This window comes from Acanthaster planci, linkage group LG03 (assembly GCF_054643075.1).
Source record: "Acanthaster planci isolate LZ-2023a linkage group LG03, COTS_SCS, whole genome shotgun sequence".
Lineage (NCBI taxonomy): Eukaryota > Metazoa > Echinodermata > Asteroidea > Valvatida > Acanthasteridae > Acanthaster > Acanthaster planci.
Genome location: NC_141779.1, coordinates 26,065,113 through 26,088,667, shown reverse-complemented (window position 1 = coordinate 26,088,667; position 23,555 = coordinate 26,065,113). Strand labels below are relative to the sequence as shown.

The 23,555-nt window shown below is 37.5% G+C and overlaps 1 protein-coding gene across 7 annotated transcripts in view; it reads right to left on the bottom strand.

Moving 5' to 3' along the window:
• Nucleotides 1-23,555, bottom strand: part of LOC110990473 (SH3 and multiple ankyrin repeat domains protein 2-like) — a 65,612-nt gene that overhangs the window by 28,987 nt on the left and 13,070 nt on the right. The window contains exons 1-2 of one of the 7 annotated variants that reach the window (XM_087134507.1): nt 12,117-12,637; nt 9,191-10,968 (exon numbers count right to left, since the gene is read on the bottom strand). The exons of 1 other annotated variant lie outside the window; for it this stretch is intronic. In XM_087134507.1, coding sequence (XP_086990633.1) covers nt 9,191-9,577 — 387 coding nt within the window. In that variant the 5' untranslated portion in view covers nt 9,578-10,968; nt 12,117-12,637. Of the gene's footprint in view, nt 1-1,412; nt 3,078-3,122; nt 3,180-9,190; nt 10,969-12,116; nt 12,638-15,721; nt 15,742-20,880; nt 20,929-23,555 lie in introns of those variants that run through there. 5 more of the 7 variants (XM_087134510.1, XM_087134511.1, XM_087134516.1 and 2 more) reach the window with 5 other exon arrangements.

Below are 23,555 nucleotides of genomic sequence, written 5' to 3'. Positions count from 1 at the left end.
AAAGGGGGGCAGGAAACCATAACAATACTTTTTATTCATCCATGGAGCTTTTGAGAGTTTTAAATAATACCTTGTAGTCATATTGACACCTACATGTGTTCTGTGAAAATTCAACATACCATTCTAAAGCAGTACCCATTTTCCATGACAGGTCAGCCGAAAAATGAACAGACCCACTTTCAGTTGACATACTTGATGCATGCAGGCTGACAAGCATGTGGCCTTGAACTTTAAATAGCCATAACAAAAAGAACATTTTGGATTGAGTTGAAATTTCACATATTTATATATTGTGATTGTGAGTTTTCTTAAATGTACATATACATGCCATTTTTTTAAAAAAGAGGTAAGAATCAGCCAGCAGAATTTGGGGGAAAAAGTATATCCATCTATCATCTGCAGTGAGATGATTTTTAAAAAGGGCTCTTTAAGAATTAAACAAATAAGAAATATTTTTTTAACGGTACACTATACATCAAAGGTTCATGTACCGATAACTAAAGCAATGAAAAGCAAATCTCAGTGACCTGCATGTAACATGCATAATACATGTGCTATACTTGTTCTGTATTGCACTGTATAGGACAGTGCATATGGATACCAGCACTTGAACAGCAGACATGCCATTAACTTTAACGGTATGGCACAAGTCCATGGTCAAACAACTTTTCAGACTGCTCAAAAATATTTGCAATATCAAACTATATGAGTGAACCAGCAAAATAATACAAGTCCGTACATGTACATGTACATCATGTAAATCTAAGTTGAAATGGCCAGGTACATCTTATATCGAAAGAGTACAAAAAACAATGACATACAGTAGGAATATATACAGGGTACGGTGTGAATAAAAAATGGCTGACATTGTGATACCGGTACATATGTAGATAAGAGTGTATCAGTATGTAAAGTCCCATGCAAAACACTTCACTGGGCTGGCACTACCACGTTCATGTACACATGTACATGTACAGTGAACATGTCCAGTGTACATACATGTACAAGCAGTGGATTTAGCCACAGCCAAGTGATAACAATGTACATGTACAGAATTCAATTTTCTTTACAGTAATTCATGAATAAAGCACATACATTTACATACCGGTACATGTACATGTCCTGCACATGTACAGTCTCAACTTGTGGAAAGCTGGTCACTAGCAACTTTGGCCACAAAAGGGTCCCAGAACCCCTGTAGCAGTACATGTTACCCCATAACAACAAAAGACCACTTGCTCAATTGAAAACACAATGTCAGTCACACTACCCATGATGTACATGTACATGTACATGGCGAATTACCCATTAGCAAAAAAAAAACACAAACCATGAAACACAATCACACACTTCACAAAATGAAAGTTCAGGATGGGGAAAAAGAAACAAATATTGAGAACTTTCTGACCTACCAGAACAACCTTGTAGAGCTCTTTGCTAGTGGTATCCTTTGTGTAACTCCAAGGCTGAGTCGTCATAATGGCTGTCGTAATTTGAAAAGCCAATCTTTTTCAAAAAGATTGTTAATAAAGCCTCTGTCAGACTGTAAAAACAAGTCTTACACAGAAATCTTAGTTTACTTCAGGTTTGATGAAGACTTTCCAGATTACGTGTATGGGTATTCAACAGCTTCAAATGTTACAAGGAAAGGGGTGACTTGTTGCCAGAGGCCTTCAGTGATGTGCATATATTAAAATTATGGCTACAGTGAAGGAGTTTGAGATACTGGTACACATATACGTACGTGTGTATACGTACATTGTATACTGCATATACTGTGGACATATATTACCACAGATCAACTTTAAAATTTATGAGATATTCATTTGAAAATGTATCCATTCAATTTCAGACAGATTTGCACACGTGCCAGTATTTGTACATGCGCAGCTGGAACAATTCAATGCAAAGTTTGAAGATTCCAATTGTCACTAATACCAGTAGATGCAGAACCAGAGCAGACTCGTTGTCACAAAGCTTCCTCTGTACATCTCAACTCACAAGTGAACATCTTAGCCAACACTTCCCGCAGCTTTTCAATTATGCAAGCCTTTCACTAGTCCTAACAGTCATTCCTGGAGTTGCTTGCCAGCTATTTTGAGTTCAAGCAAATACTGCAAATTCCTCAGATGGATGCCAGAAGATTCAATATAAAACCACAAGTACATGCAAGTTTGTTTGTCTCAGTCCAGTTGAAGCATGTTTGTTGGACAGCCATGTACTCCAGATTCTCAAAGCTGATTATGTACATGTACATAAACATGTACATGTACAAAGCATCTTCTAACTTCTCTATTACTGATGCTCCATTCATTCGTGTCACAATGAAATTTCATCTGTGAAATAATACAGTTCCAAAATCAGAGCACAGCTTCCATTGTCACTGTACATGTACAACCATGGGTGAGTCTGAGTCAATGATAAACAATATCCTGTTCAAACGATCCTGTTCATAGCAAAATTGTCATCAAGATCTTAATGGCAATTCTAAGCTGTCCTATATGTACTGGTACCACATCAGCAGATGCTTTAGCAGCATACATGTATCTGATTGATTCAGCCTCCACTTGCAGAGATTATGTGCACCAGTACAGCAACCATCCTTCTCAATTATTTGCCCATGATCCTGTTGATGTCCACGACCTAGGCCTACACATATGTGTATCGCACGTACATTTAGTATACATCTACTGGTACATGTAAATGGACATCATTCCTACAGCCAACCACGAAGTTCTTCAGCTTGCCAGGGTAAGCCAATAGCGTTGGATTAATATTGGTTTTCCAGATGATTCCAAGTACACGCACAAGTTCAAAGTTTCAGAGAAATGCTGACAAGTTCTTCCTTGTCCATGGTGACAAGGCAGCTCAACAGAACTGGAAAGATGAATAGCAACTTATATACCGGTAGCTTTTATATTACACACAAGTACATGTACATGTACATGTAGATGTAATCTCCAGGTACTGGTAGGTACAGAGGTATAAAACTACAAGTCCGAAACAGTGGGGTGCAGTAACGAATGCTGGCACTTTTTCTCACACTCTGGTGAAAAGTAACCACACACCAACTGTGCCAGCACTCAGCAAGCCTTAACTCTCCCACAAAGGTATCACATTACCATGGTAACGAAGCAAGGTGACCCAATAAAGTCAGAGTTCATGTGGAAAGAAGCCAACAGAGGGTGGAGTTGTGGTCTAGTCTCTACTGTATGGCCAGATGATGATGATAAGCTACAGTACACTATAATATGGTAGATGTACCAGTACATGTACATGCACAAGTACAGTAATAACCAGTGCACATCAACACAGTGGGTTTCTGACTGGTCTAATAATAATAAACTACCAGCAGACAACCTTCAACCTTGATGGATTTGGAATCACTTTACTTACTCAGCAAAGTCTCACTCTATCTTGACATTCATGTACATGTACATAGATTCTTTGCATTTGTGCAACACAGTGTTTGAATGATCCCCTGGTTCATTATAAATCACTACACACTTTTCAGTCTTTAAACCTGTTTCTATTTTGGTAGATTTTGTTTCCAAAATATGCTCTTACCGGTAGATATACATGTATGTAAGGGGCTTACTAGTACCAGTATGTCCCATAACAAAGAGGATGCACAGACAACATCATTCACTGACTGATACATGTGTGAATCAGATACCACCCGTAACCAACAGCAACCATTAATACTGTTTACTAATAACCATTTACATGTATAATGATCCAAATATCCAACAAGTATATGTATATCTACTTGTACATGTACATCCCTGTACCCTGTATATCCCTGTATCAACCAGTACAAGTACTGTAGCCCCCACCGGTACATGCACAATGATCACAAACAAAACCAAAAAACCTGTCAGACAAATGTTCTTGTAATTTCCCTTTTCCTGTGTTGAGCCTGCAGATAACTACCGGTAGTTTGGCATGCTACAATACTGTTAAACAACAGGTTTAACAACACTTACAGTACTTTATACATGTTCTCTTACCAACCTACTCTTACCAACCTACATGTATCAGTATTTAGTGAGCCTCTTTTAAGAGTTTGTCATTTATATTTATAATTTTCCTGATCAGAACAAGGTATGAAAGCATTAGTGGGCACGTTTTGCAGAGGACACAACAAATGTTCATTAAAGTGAAAGGCAGGCCGATTTGTAGGCAGAAGAATTACTATTTTCTTTAAATATCTAGCCCTGTACTGTATGTGTGGTAGCTTAAGGATTGGCAAAAACAGTGCATCAGGTCATTGGCAGCATTGAAGAGTGAAGGTGAAGGTAAATGACTATGCACAGGAGGTATAAAACTGGAGGTATAATCATAGAGATTAACAGCATTGTTTGTCATTCCGCTGCCACAGAGTGCTGGCGTTTAACTTCATGATAGAAAAATCAAAGCTGAGTGGTAAACCAACTTGTCAAAACAACGTACATGCATGTACATGTATTTATGCATGTACCGCTACATGTAAAGTACCTACCCACTGTACCATACATGTAGATGTACATGTCATTACCCATGAGAAAGATTAAAGTCTAATTCAACTTACAACTTGTCCCCAGAAAAAGTGTTATTTGTTCCACAGAGGATGTGCACACTCTTTTAAGAATTCTTTTTTCATCTCTGCGGTAGACATACTGCCAAAACTAATATTCTTATACAGGTATATAAGAAAGCCATTCTTGGAAATAGAAAATTAATCTTGTTTAAAGAAAATGTTTAAGAAAATACATTTTGGAAAAGGAAATATTTTTTGAAATATTGAGCAATTAATACTACAAGAAAATGTTTCTTCTTTTAAGAAAAATATCTGGTTATATAAGAAAGCAATTCTTGAAAAAAGAATTAAATCTTGTTTCAAAAACTACAGATTTGGCAAGAAAATATTTCTCGAAATATTGAGCATTTAATACTACGCGTACAAGCACATGTACATGTATATGATTCCTCTTTTAAGAAAATTACTTTTTTTGTAACACATCTTTTCTTTAAATAAGAAAAGAAATCTTGCTTCAAAAAAAATATTTCAAAAACCTTCAGGCAGAATAGAGGGCACTGTTTGGTGCTCTTTTTAAAGTTGTTAAGTGTGTTCAGTTGCCAAGAGCAAACATTTTCTTAATGTATTTCGTCATTTTTATTCTGCCACAGTTACATGTATGTCCAAAAGTTATGTTCACTGCCATGTTTGAATTAAGTTACCATAGATTTAGGAGGGCTATGTTTTTGAAACTAATTGTTTCAGATGTTTCAGGATTGGGAAGATTAAAAATTGTTTAAAATTCAGATCTACTGTTTCATAGTTTGCAAATGTGTTTACGTGTTTTACAGCACACATATTGAACTGTACATGCAAGCTTCACTTGGCATGTCTAAGAGTACATGTTCTCTTGTTGTGAAACCTGATAGAAATCTACACCTTAGAATTGTCATGAATACATTGTAGAAGAATAAAAGTAAAGCATAGTGCTCAAAAGAAGGTTTTGAAATTCAAAGTTTGCTTTCAACATATTCATTCTTTAACATTGTTATCCAAATGTGCAAGGCATGATGAAATGATTCAAATCAAATGTCACAACGTCAGTGCATAGTACTATATATGCTGTTTCATGTTTTGGGCAGATTTAATTGTCAATTTTGTCAAATGATTTTGAGTATTTTCCACAGTGCCAATGAGCCACACCGTATTTCAAACTACAAGTAATTACTGGAAACAGAACATACATATCCCATACTGTCACATCCCCAGTTACCCCCAACCCCGTGGACATAACCTTCGGCAGTTATTTGCACTCTCATGCAAAATGAGATACCAGATACAAGACATGAATTATGCCTGGGACTTTTGGGTGTTTGAACTCAATTGCTGCACAATTTAAACTGAACGTTTATTTTACAGGGATTCCTTCTGTCACTGCAGCGTTGAGTGGTTACGTTTGGGCAGACAGGAACTCTCGAACTGTTTCATCCCAGAGTAGCCTAGGCGGCACCAGCCTGACTCTCTCTTGTACACTGGTCTCGAGTTGACCCTGGTCTTGAGTTGTTCCTCAGGTATCTGGCCAGCCCTTGAATTGGACTGCTAGTCCGATACCCACAGTAGAACCCTACGTAAATGAAAATGCAAACCTTTTCTAAACACCCATCTAGTACATATATTCGACAATGTTGAAGGGTGTAATTATACAGGATATTATTATAATAGTAGTTCCAACCACTATCTCAAATATTTACAAAATAGTGACCACTCCGTACCTTGACGCGACTAACCTTTAAAAGTGATCAATGCAATCATAAATCTAAGTTCTCTAATACATTTTCGTTACTAAAGTAATCACTTATCTTAATGTAAATAACCGAAAGTTTACTCTATTTCCAAAATAGACTTACAGGTTGTTTAGACACCTGGTTCCTCATGTTCTTGGGAACTCTTGAGTCTCGTATACTTTTTAGTTCGCCTTGCGTATCAATCAGGGTTTATCTTCACTGATATACTAACTAGCTGGATAGTCGCAGTTTCAGTCTCGATTTCAGCGAAATCGTCGAGGCTGGCAAGACGTGCCCTCTCCTCGGACTCTCCGACACAAGTCCCCTTTAAACCCAGAACATTTTCTAAAACCCGCCAAAATTTCTACCTACGACACCCTCAATCCTTTTGTTGTATGATCCTGGTGACCCAACAAAAAAGGACTTACTCAAGCAAGAAACAAGCTATCCAATGGCGTTTGTCTGTTCTTCAAATGAAACTATCTAATTTAAATAAAAATACTACATGGAAACACTGGCCAAATAAAATCAACAATTTGTTTCTTTCAACGCATGCTCATGTTACTTAGAATATTTTTGTTCCCATGCGTAAATAAAGAGTTATTTCTCTTGATCAAATTAATCCCACTACGTGACACATACACTATGCAGCCATGTTAAATTGAAACCCAAAATGGCTGAGCTGATGATTGTAAGGAGCCAACAATTAACCAGGTACATATAAACTTGAAATGAAATACGTTCGTTCACTACCTGGGGAGTCAGGTTGGCAAGAAAGTTCTTTCCTCACCTTCCACCTCTGTGGTTCCAGGTTCAATTCCCAGCCCTGTCCACATGTAGATTGGGTTTTCAGTCCCTATTCGTAACTGACTTCGTGGGTTTTACCCAGAATAATCCTCTGGGGTTTTCCTCCCACCTCTAAAACTCTAACTGCTTCTTGCTGTCTCCCCTTTACTGATGTTGGTGAATGTGGGTCATTTGGCGGCTGCCCGAGGCGCCCTTGTATCCCATCGGCTCAACCATGTTTAAATGTATTCATTGTTCCACGTTTAATGTCTTAATTGTACAGCACGTTTGAACATACTCCTATCCATATGAAATTTGCACTTTATAAATAATTATTATTATTACCAGGTATTTGTCACAATTTGTTGTGAAAATACGGTACCTGAAATTTAATCCTTGCACAGGAAGACCTTTATTCTGCATATTTTTATAAAATCAACTCTGTCTTCAGAAAAGATTGTTCCATAGCAGAAAATCTGCATTTCCCCCAAAAATTCTTGTATTGGTATAATTAACATTTGAGTTGAGAAATGTTTTCTTGTTTTATATTGGAAACGTCATCTGAACTAACATTTAGGAACAAAATTTTAGAAAAACTCTTCCTTTCTTCTTAAGAAGAAGATCTTGTAAAGGAATTACATGTAGTTCTTGTACCACCAAAGAAAAACACTGCAGATGGTAAGAAAACCACCAACAAAAAACTTCTTCATTGTGCAAGAAAAATTTTCTTAATTCAAGAAAACACCTTTTCTTCTGTCACTCAATAGAAAATTTCAATGAGAAAATTTTTCTCGCACATTTTCTTGATACTAGAATAAAATATAAAAAAATTAAATCTTAAACCAGATCTTTTTCTTCCACAATAGGAAAAGGTATTGTGCCAATTTTTCTTTGAGTAAAGGGTAGAAAAAATTTTTACTTCAGAATTCTTCAATCAAGAATGATATGAAAATAAGAAACAACAGTTTCTAAACATGAAGTGATCAAACCAAAATATTGGTGTCACTCCCTAGAAAAAAAGACTTTTAAAAAATTTTTTCTCCATTGTGCTTGGTTAGGTCAAAGTGTGGAAGTGATAATCTGGAAATGACTTTGAGTAATCAGAACTGAATGGAGAGCCCATACTATGCACAAAGGACCTAAGGGGATTTAAGACATCCTTTGTTTGGGTAAAGGGATTTGCTAGGGAGTAAACTACCAACTCCTTTGTATTGGCCATGAGTGACACTATACCAGGTAGCTATGGACCTTTTCTATGTGAACTGGTCTACACATGCGCCAAAATTTTTACAAGGGCAGTTGAAACATGGCTGAACAGAAGAACTGGGGGGGGGGGAAAGAATGAAAATGCCTTTAAAGTCAAGAGTTGTGCCTCCCTACATATTTTTCAGGTACCAGAAATATTTTGCCAAATAAAACAACAGCAGCTTTTACCGGAAAGAAAACTCAACACACGTCACATGTACATGTACCGGTACCAGTACTGGTACATACATGTGTACACATGTACATCAATGTACAGTACATGCAGCTCGCAAAACGAATGCTTTACATTTTTACATGTGCAGTAGTTGTTATTCAGTAAAAAATAAAATTGACAGAAAAATGAAAATGAGAACAAGACAGATGTACCGGGGGGGTACCAGTACTTACATGTACATGGACATTGACATGTGCATGTAAAAAAACGTCTTTTTTGTACATCCACGGAAAAGTCTTACATTGTACATGTACACTGTACATGTTTCAGACAAAACACCAATCCAAGCCTACCCATACAAACATACACTCGTTAGATGCTTGAGGAAACATTATTTGGAGTAACATTTCTGGAAGAATTCAGCATGCATGAACCGGTAGCATCTTACATGTCCATGTCTTGCTGGAGTTGCAACCTTCTTGTTCTCATTTACACATGCATGTACATGTACAATGTACCTACCCGTACATGTACTGAAATGCTAACATAAAGAACAAAAACGAACGATCAGCTTCTAAACAGATATCATTAATTTCAACCTTTCTTGTGGTGAATCTCTGTCTAAAATTCATCAAAATCTGCAAACCTGCCTTCTCAAATTTCAGGGGTTTTACAAGTACGTGCACATGTGCAAACACTTACATTTTCCTCGAGGTGTGGTATATCAGCATAAATGGGCAAGTCAAATTCATCTGTTGAAGAAACACCAATTTCCTCCAAAAAGAAAACCATACTTGGCATTTCATCATGGCAATTAAGTTTATCCTCCAAGTAAGCTAATCGATGACTGAGGACGTTCACCATTCCCAAAAGCTGAATGTAGCTTGGTTCCTGTTCATACATGTATCGATGGTAAGCTGCTGACCTCATCTTGTACTTGTAATAAGTTTGTAGAAACGCTTTTACATGGAAGTTACTTGCACTCTGCCCAGACTTCATGTTGGATGGCAAATTAGTAGAGCTTGTTTTTAAGCTGAGAGTTGGGGCATATGAATGAATACTTCGCTTATTTTGTTCTTCCATTTTCATAGCAAGTTGTCTCACTGTTTCAGGTGATTCTTGGGCACGACATTATCTATGTAATTGGAGACAAATGTCACACAGATGAATGGGACTAATTGAACTGAATGTGCTCAATTCAACAGTAATACCCGGTACATCTGTGGGTCATTAACTACATGTACCAGTGTGTACTTTTTTCTTCATAAGCAGGACTTGGAGGTGACACACCCTTCTCCGAATGGGTAAAGTTCATTTCACGGGGGACACATCCAATAAACAAAACACAGAAACTGTTTTAGCAGCTTTGATGTCCAATGGATCAAACAACCACCGATATCTGGATTATCTGTACAGACACAAGAAGTCAGGCTAAAGTGTGGCTTTGACATGTACGCGTACATGGAACTCAGATGGGATGGCTTTAATTGTGGTCAGTTATGGAAGGGATCACTTTAATTGTGATCAGCCATCAAAACTTTTTTTTCAAAGAAATGAAAGCAGAAGTTTGGTGACAACCTGTGGTGATCTTGATTAGGGTAAGGTCTCTTGGGTCACTGCCCATATTGAATAAAGCTGAAATTTGTCTAACTTTAGCAGCTCTCAGTAGGGATTCAGTCTCTTGTCTCCATCAGTTCCTTTTTCAGTCTGGATGAAACACATCCACTGCTGATGTCTTGAAAGAACTTTACATTTTAGGAGAAACTAAAGCATGTGCTCGTTTGACTGCAACTATACATGTATCTGTGCATCAACAAGGCAAGTTATTTTTGTTCTGATGCAATGTTTTCTGCAAAAAAATAACTGCCTGAATAAATTGAAAAAAAAATCACCAGCTTTGATGTTCTCAGAATTAAAAGAAAAAAAAACAAAAGTATCCTCTGCGTGATGGATTAAAGTTTGTATGTGTACATGCAGCCTCTCATAATCACAAGTAGTGTTTCAATCTGTGGCAGCAAAACTTCCTTGTCAGTGTGCAGAGAATATCCTCCAAGGAATAGTGAATACATATACAGTATGTATATATGGATGGCTCAGCTGCTCCTGCCAGATATTTCCGGGAGATATTCCAAATGGACTTGTGTAATTGATCAACCGATTTGCTGCAGGCTCACAATTCAAGCTCCTCTTCTTATCTCGTATGTTCAATTGTTCCAGCTGTCAGCAGCATATTCTGTAACACTTCCTTGTTTTTTCAGCAATCAAAATACATACATACATAAAGCATTTTTCCAAAGTCGTTTTTTCTCGTTTGGGATGCTTCCTTGCTATTATTTTAATAAGAATTAGCTTCACAAATCATGTTCACAAATTTCATCTTCAGCAAGTTCCTCAAATGGCAATCCTTTCTGATGAAGAGACAGTGCTTAGTAGTGCTTCAACTTTTCCAGGATCTGACTGCAATTCTCATTTATCACTGCCTGAAGGAAGACAAAATAAAATATTTGTTGACGCAGAGTCCTGGCAAAACAAAATCATTGTTACACACATAAATGTACATTATATGGCAACAGAATTACAGAACTTTTCATTCCATATTTTACTGGCAAATGTTGTGAACTGGTACATGTACACCAACTTCTTACAAGTGATTTATACTTTGTAAAAGTGAAACAGTAATATCCATCTGTACAGTACATATAATGATGTGTATGTCAACTACATGTAGGAAACTTTTCATGACTGCTGACCAATTCCACTTTACAGGTACATCCCTGAGGGCCAAATAACCCAACCCTTTTGGGTCTTTTGTTGGATTATTTTCTTTGAAGTCTATTGTGCATGGCTTGTGGCTTGGACACTTTAAATATGAAAGGCTCACTGGATAAAACTACTGTAAGACACCTTACTAGTCTCAAAATATTTGGCATTCCTAGGAGCCTTTTCCATTGTTCAGTTGTGCATACATATACATGTATAAATATACTATATATTGTAAATGTTTGAGCTAGAATAAGGTATGGCATTCATATACATGTATGTACAGGTACATCATAGATCTATGAATCAATTAGGGTTGATTGCAGGTCATTTTCAAATTCACAATACTTTTTCCTTCACTTAAATTCAGTTACATGTACCTTTGTGCGTACATGAAATACTGCGTGTGGTACTATCCCATGAAAGCTGTTCAAAGCTTTTGATCTTACAATGTACAGTGTATGCACATTCGATAAAATATGACAAAGATGTAATATATGCAACAGTTTCAACAATTAAAATTTTTCATCAAAGAAATCACACAGTCAAACTGACTGAGGCTTATGTACATGTACATGCATGTGTATAATGTATGCAAGACCAACAGACAAATTGGCTAGAGCCGTAAAATCTGTGACTTCCAGGACACTGCAGTTTCAAATCCCCCTGCATTCAATTTCTTATTTCTATAATTTCAAATTTTCAGAAGGAAGAAAACAAATGAAGTGAAACTTTTAAAAATCCCACCGTTTTAACACTGCTTGATCATCAACCTCATTGCCAGCTTCAGGCATGGGGGGGGGCCACAGGACAAGCACATCAGCCTGTATTTATCAAATAGGCCTAAATAAGTAGAATAGCAACTTACCCATTTCCTCATTTCTTCAAAAGCCTCTTCATACAACATGTACATCGCTCCAAAATGCCTCCATGATTTATGAGCACAATTACCCGTAATACTCCAAACCAAGATGATAATGCAGTGACAAATGGGAATAGGCGGAAGCAGGATAAATAACAGTCTGGATTTATTTAAGTCAATCACAAACTAAATGCACACTGCACCATCAAGTTCCAATGACAAACACTAGACGTCCTTGGGTTGAAGATGCCCTGCTCAAACAAGTTTTTAACTGATGTAACATTAACAGTGCACTAACACTTGTTTTTGTTGAAGATCAAGCTGCCCACATACTGGGCATGCTCTGTGATCCAGATGAAGAATATTAGAAACTTGAGCATGGAATCCAATAAATGACCAATGGGCAGTAGTCCAGTACTCCATTTACGATCAGTCCACAAAATCAAATCAAGCTCACAGCTTAAATTTGTGTGGTGTTGCCAGTAGTCATACACTCCTATATAGACTTTAAAGCAGTGCACTGGAGCATTGTGGTACAGACCACAATAGCCATTCCTTTGTCATGAATTGGCCTGCACTGAACAAGTGGTCCCAGAATACAGGAATATGTGGGGTTGGGAAACCTTTTTGTGTAATCATGCATAACATCAGTAGCGCCTAAGTACATACTACATACATGTACATTGTACATGTACCAATTGTTGAACTGTTTGCGGTTAGGATACAGATCCTTTCTGGCATGTGGCTAGCCAGAAGTTGCTGATACTGATGCCGACTGAAACTGTATTATTATTGTACTCAACATTCAATCCTTAAAATCAAATTTTTCTTTCCAAGAAAAAAAGAAATTTAGCAGAACAATCACAAAAACTGAGGTCAGTGACCAAAGTGAGTATACACATGTAATTTAACATAATACAAAATCGGTACTAACATTAATCGGACTACAAGTACATGTACCGTACGTTACCCTTCAAAAAGTACAGTACATGTACCTGTACATTGTACATGTATTTTATGGCATTTTGTTACCTCTATAGAACTGCATGTTCTTGCACCTTTCCCAAGAACATCCAAATTTTCATTAGCATTTGAAACACCCAAATGGCCTTAAAAATGGTAGAATTAAAAATTAAAAATAAATCACAAATTATGGAGGGCCTGATGTTTCAATCCTTGCAGAATCTTTCTCAAAGGCAAAATGACAAGTAGACAAGATAAACAAGCAAACAGGGCCGGGGAATCGACCAGGCATGGACGAATGCAGGAGGACAAAAGGAAAGGTCAAGAAAGCAAGCTGGATAAAGGTGCAAGGGGTAAAGGGGACTGCATGAAAGGCAAGGGCAGTAACACTTTTTGTACTTGGACTGCCTGAAAAAATGACACTGCCTACATGTACAATGTATAACGCCCTTTTAAAGATTTATTGGTTAGACTGTACGGTGTAAAACTGTTGATGTCTTACTGACATGAAAGACTTTAGACAAGACTGCACATACAGTACATATAAATGTAGAGTAGGGGATGGTTTTATTTTGCATACATGTACCAGGCATGAAATTGATGTCACATCAATGTACATGTACATGTGTTGTACTGGTACTTACATGTACCGGTACATGTATTGCAATCACTTCCCCAAACATGCCAAACCATGGAGGAATAAAACACTGTGTTTTATTCCCCCATGCCTAATCTGACTGATGAAAACTCAGGCAAAGTGGAACATTTGAGCTACATGTACATACCGGTGTTATAAAAAAAGCAAACAAAAGATACAGTACACGTACAGGTAATAAAACCCAGTTCCTATATGTACATGTATGGGTAGGCCCTATCAGTATCGTACTGGTACATGTACAGTACCGTGAACCAACAAAATCCAACACAGCTGAAAGAATGCAACCGGTAGATACAGAACCTGTAGATACATGTACATGTATTATAAATACGCAGTAAAACGGGGAACAGGTTGGAGTTGTGGCTCTTTCCTCTCCTTCCACCTCTACGGCCCTGGTTCAAATCCCCCTACCGGTACATGTTCCGATACATGTACATGTATGGTACTCATAGCTCTGCATGTGGATTGGGTCTTCAGTCCCTCCCTCATCCCACACAGGTTTTTCCTGAATGGATTTAAGTGGGGTTTTCTTTCTACATGTAATCATTACGTCTAGAACTGAACCTTTATTATTGTGAAGGCCTTATTGTCATCTTTTCCTGGAGGGGTTACCCGCTAAAAAGATGGTACACATGTACATGTACTTGGAATAAATAAAAATAAATAAAACCCAGTCCAAAGTACATGTACATGTAGCTGCATTGAGTAGGGCTGTGCCGAATATCCAATTATAAGATCGATTATCGAATATTTGAATATTACCTTTCTGTGTTTGAATCTTCTGATGCAAAATTCCTGAATGGAATCTCCCATTGTTTGGGAGAATTTTCTTTTGTTTAAAATGAGAAAAATTGCACTATCAGACTATGTTTCAAGCAGAAGATGTGAGAAGCTATTCAAATATTTGAATAGTGAATTATTCGAATTGGCTCAGCCCTACTGGTAGCATTGAGTTCTTCTTGGACAATATTTACACAACGTTGTACTCTTTTTCAGAGTATGAAACTCTTTAGTATTCCTATTTATAGTATTTGGTTAAATGCATTGAAAAACAGAATTTTGAAATACTCAAAATGATCAACTGAGGCACTGTTGCTCTGATGTCAACCAGAAAAGAAAAGGTGTACCAGTAGGTTATTCTGTTAAAATTGTGAACCTACAATCTACTTACTGAAAACATTTCTGACAGTGGGAGTGATGCCTCATTATTGCTTTGCACATACATGTACATGTACATTGTAAACAACAATGAATTGGCAAACAGAGAAAAGGTAGTCCAGCAAAATCTCACTTTTTTGTGCAAAACCCTGTGACACTCTGAGGTATTCTTCCAGGGATGACATCATAGTTTTGCTCATGTGGACTACTTATTAGAATACTTAAATTGTATTAGCAAAGATGATAAAACATCCTTTTTCAAATAAGGTTAACTAAGACACAAAGGAGCAGTTTGAAGGTTTGTACTGAACAAATTTATTGCAGCTACTTTACCCTTTAACTACACACTAACTGAATTCAATAGTAGCAGCAGTGGATTTCGTCACTTTATGCTTTCTCCAGTAACAGATAAACATTTGTGGCTAAGCATAAAAAATGAATGACATATTCCAAAGGAACATGGGAAAAAGCTTACACAGGAAGAGTGTCACTATTACCCCGGTAACAAGGTTCATTTCACAAGCAATTTCATGTGTTATGTACATATACAGTACTGCAACAGAATGCCTGATAACTACATGTACATGTATACTGGTACGGTACATGCCCCAACAAAAACGCAATTGGGGCAACATAACCCAAAAATTCTTTGCTGTTTTCAAACAATCTTCAGAAAATCTATTACATTTTATCTTACCAGTGCAGGTATGTAGAATCTGACATTTGTGACAAAACTGTGTGTAAATGAACTGTACACATGTACATGTGCCGATCGAACTTCATGTAAATTGTACGGTATATACATGAACACTATACATGTACCAGTACTTACAGAGCCTGCATCGTTTCAGATCTGGCCAATGAACCATGGATGAGAACCTAATGTGGGAAATCTTCGTGTTTTGAACACTCCATTTCCTTATTCCTCTTTGTTTAGATAAAGCACTCTTAACACAATTCGCCCACCAAAAATCATATATAAAGATAATAAAAGGGTATCATTTCCGTATACATCATCTGTAGTTTCAATTCAGTATTGCACCGTGAATGATTACTGTGTGATGTATTCTGGGATACATGTAGGTCACTGCGTGTAACCATGTATACAATATCATATAAGAACATTCTGATCACCGTCAATACTGTGGTATTGTAATTCCATGATGAGTTTGCTGGTAGTTTGGTATTCAAGTTAAGGATCAATATCAGTCAGGCCTAGTATTGTTCGGCATTCAGAAACCCCCTTTTTAGTAAACATATACCTGTACATGTAAATTTTTCTACACTTTTTGTGCAACTTTACATTCCTCTTCATTGTAAATGTGAGAAAAATACCGGTACATTAGCCAAACAAGTACTGTACATACACGTGTACATGTATGTACACACTGTACATTGAATCACATGTCATGTTACAGGCATACAGTATATGCTTATTTACATGTACCGGTACACTACCAGGCTGGCAAACACACTAAAAAGTTTTATGTAGTGCTCTTCTAAATCCAGAGATTTGGTTTTGAATATATTCTTCATGTGATGCTGTCTTGAAAAAACAACAGAGGGCTCACTTTATGAGCAGTATGCTTACATTATTTGGAACCATACAAGATTACTGGTACACTGTGCATACCAGTACCAGTAGCATCATCCAAAATGAGCACAACCAGTTTTACATTGCTTAGCTGTTTTCCAAGGACACTTAAAGAGACAAAATGTCCAGCCTCAGAGTACATGTACCATACCGGTACATGTACATGTATTATGTACAATGTATGCATGTTCCCCTTAGCTACAGTACTGTACCGGTACACGTACCCTATCAGTAGATATACCATTATATGTACATCAAACTTTTACAGAAATTTTTTAAAGCCCCAAATTTTCAGGTATACTTGGGAGTTTCAAACTACATACATGTACATGTACCAATAGGCCTTACATTCTCCTTTACAGGTATATTTACCGGTACCAGTACATGTACTTGAACATTCAGTTTGGTTTGAGAAAAATCGTCTTTCAGTTTTCAGTTGTTACCAATCTTCCACCCAAGTGTTAGCCCCAACTCCCTGACTTTCATGGTAACACCAGTATATGTACCTGTATGACCACTTTCACGGAGTACCAACTGTATTCAGCACAATGCCATACATGTAACGTAGGCTGTCAAACGCAATAATGGTACAATGTAAACACGTTACAGTGTATACATTTAAATTTCAACTTGAAATGCAACTTTTCCTCCTATATGTTGGTAAGAAAGAAAAATGTACATACCTACACTGGTACAAGTACACACGTATCAGTTCTGTCTAGTATGCTAGACAATTCAGTAGATTATTGTAGCCAGGTCATGTCATCACTGTTTTCACAAAGAGATACAAATGTACATATTTTTTGGCAAAATTAAATAAGCTACGCAATGCCTACAACTTGGTGTAATCCTTTTTTGCATACTGGTATCCCTCACCATATGCCATGCAAGGCTGTGTAAAGTTAGCAACTGGCTTCGTTTTCACATGAAGGAATCAAAAATGGTTTTTACTCCACTTTGCATCACTGCATTTGAAGTGACAACTGGGTTAGCCTTGACCCATTCAACAATGGTTATACATGTACATGTACCTTCTCCTCCAGCCTGGAACAGTTAAAATGACAAGCCCATACACAGTACTAGTAGCATTATACCAGTAGCAAACTACTGTACATGTACACTACATACATGTACCGTAGCTTACACATGTCTACAAGCCATGTTCTGTAACAATCCTCCAAGGTTGTAGCAATCTAATGAAGTAGACCGCATGAACTATAAATTCGTTCAGAAATGCACTTAATCTTTTAAGTGAATTCTCATCTTGTCTGCCCATCAGCAAGGCATGTGTACTATCATGATTGACATCAATATGCAGACCTCATGCAAAAATAAAGGTATCGGTACATGTACCAATATCACAGTATGAAAAATAATTGCTGTGAATAAACATGGACCAGGGGTAATGTTACCATAGGCATTTCATTTTCAGGGTAACAGGTGTTTGTGGATGAAATTACGGTATCAATACATGTACCAGTATTGGTATCTTAAAACTGTGACCAATGCTTGTGCACAAATACCGGTAGTAAAAATCAATTGAGTATGGTACATGTACATGTAACTTGTAAGCAACTTGGGAATTTCAAACATGAAAAAATGAGGAAAAGCCAAAAAGACACAAGTATGTGCCAGAACACACACAGTGTACCGGTACATACATGTACCTGTATGGTACCCCAAACTGCGAGAACTTGACATCAAGCGTTCTCTACCCACAGGAGTTTGTTTACAAACTGTACCATAGTCATGCCAACAACTGTTCAGTACCAATAATGTCCAAGCATTGTCATGCCACAGAGCTACAAACCCATACCAGTACATGTGTACACATGTACATGTGCAGGCGTGGTACATGTACTGTACATGTATACACCTCTGCACAAAAGAAGTCCACATAATATAAGGTGGGATGGCGTTGTGTGGACTCCACACATCCACACAATTTTTCCCCTCTCTGAAAAACAATTTCAGCGGAGGCATTTTGGGGTCAAGGTTATCTGAGGCAAAATGAAGAGGAACAGTCCAGGAAATCATCAACAAAAATCCAGCTCCCAGGAGTTATCCTACCGGTATATGTAGTTGGAGAAAAAGGAGCACTTTTCTTGAGTTTCCGTAACCACAGGAGAACAAAGGAATGTCCACCCTTTGCATCGGTATTTAAAACAGGTATGTGTGCATAGTGTATGTAGGGTAAGTACCCTGGTACATGTATGGCTGCTACACGGCACTAAATGATCTTTGGTACAGACAGAAAGTTACATTTGGCGGTATTGCCACTTGAATCCAGGTTGTTCAATCTCTCTGTTTGTTTAAAACCAAACTGAAGACCCATCTTATAAGGCAAGCATTGTTTTCGTAATTGTATTTAATGTACATAATTTTATGTAGGTTTAAGTGTATTCTTAATTTATTGTATTTTTGAGTAATTTAGTGTACTTTTTAAATATTTGTAATGTGCATTAGAACATTTATATGGTTTCTGTGCAATATAAATGCATTATTATTATGTACATGTACCTTATCCATATGTATTGTGTACACATACCCAAGAATGGACAGTATTTATGCAGAAAAGCCTGTATACATGTAATTTGACAGCTGTGCTCAATATTTGGCAAGAAAACTGCATTTTGAAGGTTAGGAACAGTATTTGACAGAAATGTTCACAACACACAGTGAGCTGACAAGAATAACGATGGAGGAATAAGAACACATGGAATATCAATATGTATTTTCAATTTTTGACAGATGCATTTTCAAACTATCGGTATCAAAAAAAATTACCTAAAAACTTGCATGAGTTCTTAGTATCAGTACAACTGCATATAATGCAACTGATACAAAAAAGAAAGCATTAAAACTCTTCAAGGCAAACTCAGGTGAAAAGAGATCCTTTTGATGTGAAGGCAACGCAACAGCAAACAATGCAACGGGATGTACATGTATGCTTATTCGGCACTACATGTATCCATCATGAATGTGATGTAATACCCCAGGACCAATCTTCTGCATACAGTATATTATTTGAACACTTGGCACATTTGAGACTGAAGTTGCCTGTGGTGAAATAAACCAGTTATCTAATGTTTTCAAATTTATGGACGTACATGTATTATCCAGACAACTCTAGACACCACCTTTCTTTCACCTCTTGCTTATGATTCTGCACTTTCATTATGTTTTTTTATCTGAATCAATTGCAGTGCTCTTTCCATGCATTAGTTGAGATTTGAAGCTCTTCATGGTGAAGGTGGTAAATGGTAATACAGAAGGTTAGTGGTAGCACCATGCAGAATAAGGTACATGTTGTGAGTACATACATGTACATGTATTTGTGTGGTTCTGATAAGTAGGACAGGGTTAGGGACAGTGTGCTCTGTCTGTCAACGGGAGACTGACTGGCAAATTTTGGCAAGCTTTGGTAGTCATCAGCAGCAACAACGGTTTGTCAACGAAATATGCACAAAATTTTTAATGTATCACAAAAATCTCCCATTTAGCAGAAGGGGTACATACTGGTAAAGCCATCCAAATTAACCAAGAGCACAGATCACCACAGTTTGAACATGAAAAGAAGGACAAAGAAGGAACTTATAACTGAGCAAAGGGCACAAATAAAGGCCCTCTTTTATGCCCGATGGCCCAACTCTGAAAAAGACACTTTGGACAGGTTTAAAGACACCAATTCATGCCAACACCACGAGGGGAAGGGAGAAACAACAAAATTCAGAGAGACATTGCGTACTGTAAATCTTGGAGACTGGAGAAGCAGCTCAAGGGAGCTTTGAGATGACATCCCTGCTGACTGATGGTGGTACAGTTTCTTCAACAGTACAGGAGTACATGTACATGTATGTAATCTGAGGTTGACAGAAAAAGGACTTGCTGACAGAATATAAGCCATCATTGAGGGAGAGCAATAGAGTGAAACATCTGAATTTTACGAAGAAACGCAAGCATGGACAAAGGGGAATTGGTCTAAAGTCTATAGACTGATGAATCTACCCGCTAACTTTAAACAGTTAAGTGTTTGAATAATTTTGTACATAACAAGCACTTACATGTACATGTACTGTATGTTGAAAATAAAAACATTTTATGGACATTTACATGTACATGTACAGTACTGATTGCCATTTCATCAAAGGGAACTAAAATATGAGTAACAAATGTACATATACACTGTACCTAAACTATAATTTTGCACTGTACAGGTACATGTATACATGTATGTACATTACACAGCCAGTCACCTAAAGTACTGTACCTCGCGCCACATACTTTTAGATTTATTTTTCCGCAATCGACTTTTCTTGCCAGACGGCCCATGCCAGAGTTTACTAACTTCCTTCCACCCAGGAAACATGGGCACTTCATGGGGGTATCAACTTCACCTTAAAAGTTTCCTTCCCCAGATAAACGACCATCCGTGCTATCCCACACATGAGAGTTAGAGAACTGGCTGTTGCTATGGGTTAACACTGTCAGGAATACACACATGCTCAGAACGTGTACGGTAGCTTCCTGTCACTCCTTTTCTGTCTGACGTTGCCATGTGGATGGTCCTACTGCAACATAGCAACAAGAAGAGGCAAAACTGATTGGATTATTGATAAGTGCTGTGCCTAAGTGTATGTATCGCTATGTACATGTACCGGTATCGGTGCATGTATGGTAGATTGCAGCAAGCTGATTGTACATGTACATGTACATGTAAGCACTGATTTCAGTGATACCGTACCAATCATCTTCATCATTAACTAACTGATGACATGTACCGGTACAGTACCAGTACATGCATACATGTACATACATACATCACCATGTACATGTAAGTAAATTCCCCATTGTCCATTTGTGAAAAGATTCCTTTTTAAAACTTAATGCAAGACAAAACTGGGTGTTAAGAGCAGAGAGGTGCTGCTATAAGTGCCGGTATCGCAGCATTCTGAACTCAAGTCTACTTCAAGGGGAAAGAGTTCAAAAAGAGGGAGCATCTTTAACGTGCAAAAGCATTTACAGGTACCAGTACCAACAGAAGAAGACGGTGCAAGTTTCAAAGTTATTAGGCTCAGTTGATTTTACAATTACATGTATACATACATTTACAGTGTGTAACTGGTAGGGTACCTGTACATGTAACCAGGGGATTTGACTGTTCATAACACTAATGTGATACAAAAGCTCATTAATCTTAGTGTCAAATGACGGATACCTTCCCACTGTCTGCAGCCTTCTCTAAAAACACGAAACTCAATTATCACATCTCCACAGCCTATTCAATATCCTGTAGTGTCCCTAAGGGCAGTGCATTATATCAGGCGCAATTCTATTTTTTGTACATAGAGTACTGGTACAAGTCCTGAAATTGAATACCTCATTAAAAGAAAGGCCCAACTCTACTGGTACATGTACCATTTTGGCCTACCTGTTGAAGAGTTGCATGTAATTGATTTCCTTTGCATTTCCTTAAAAAACAAAAATCTTCTTTTTATTTGAAACAAAAACGGTTTTGTTGGAGTTGGGCCTTTCTTTCAATAACATGTACTGTAGTTGTGCATACAAGTACCGGTACGTACATGTACTGTAAGAGGAATCTTCAAACTTACCCTGATAACTTCATTTCTTTATCTAGTTTAACAATACCAGTATTTTGTCCAAACCTTCAAAATGTAAAAAATCTATCATACTGGTAATTAGTTTTCTGAAATGGTAAATATACCTGTACATGTATACAGGTAGGGAATATGGGGCATACATGTACTGTACATGTATTACCATACGTGTACAAATAATCTTAAGTGGAACATACAGAGAACATCCCTGACATTTTCCAAAGACCAAATTTTTTACTCAGCACATGCTCCTGCCAGAAACGTACGGATACAATGTACATGTACATGTACAAGCAAAGCAGAAAAACCCCAGGCCAGGGCTGGGCAGGGCCTGACTTTGTTAACAAAAAAGACTGGTCATTTGTTACATGTGGTAGTAACTTCAAATACCCGTACAGTGTACATGTAGATACCAGTACACTGGATAGGCACAACCTTCACATGAAAATTACGACTGCATGGTAACATCATCAGGTGCGTGTGTGCTCAGTGTGTAAATGTTCTGTACAGTATGCACGCATTTTGATTCAAATTACATACCCGTACATTGTATACAGTACATGTACATGTATGTACTCATATCTTCAAAATACAGGGCAGGTGATGCATGCATCTCAACAAATTTGCCATCCAAAATGCTGATGCCCGTTGCAATACATGAACATGTACGGTACACGTGTGCACAATTACTGTATACCCAGGTACACATGTGTACACATACAGTACATGTACATGACATGAACTTCAATGCACACCCTCTAGAAAATGGCACACTTTCACACACATACATGTACATGTACATGTACATCTCGGTGATAACTGCAAAGATTTGCAAAATTTTAGAGGAATTCTGGATCCGTGCAATGAACACACGTACAGGGACCCTTGCGATTGGTGACAGGGAAACACTTTTACATATTATACACCATTTGAGGAACAAGGAATGCAATTTATACTTTAGTTCAAAAATCTAATTTCCACTTTTTATTACAGAAAAACGGAGACCTCATACCTACCAGTACCACATGTACATGTATAATGTACATGTACAAGTACATGTTGGGGTACCGGTACCGGTACATGATGGAGCTGTACAACAATTTCTTTAAGTCTTCCCAGGGTCAGATTTTCAGACATTTCTCATTCTCAATTCATCTTCAATCATCTTCATGTATTCAAGACACAGAATAACAACAACTCATGGATTTGTTGAATAAGACCAAAATTGGGAAGGCGAGTCCACGCCAAGTGTTCCAAAATCAGGACTGGTTGCTGAGGATAGACTGACTCTGACTCTGCACTTGTACATTTACCATACATACCAATCAATAACAGAATTTGTGATACACTGTACATGACAAACTACATTCTGAAACACTGTAATGGGTCTTGGGTAAACCTCCATGGTACAAAACAATTTGAGAGCAGATTAAACTGGGTCTATGCAAACATTA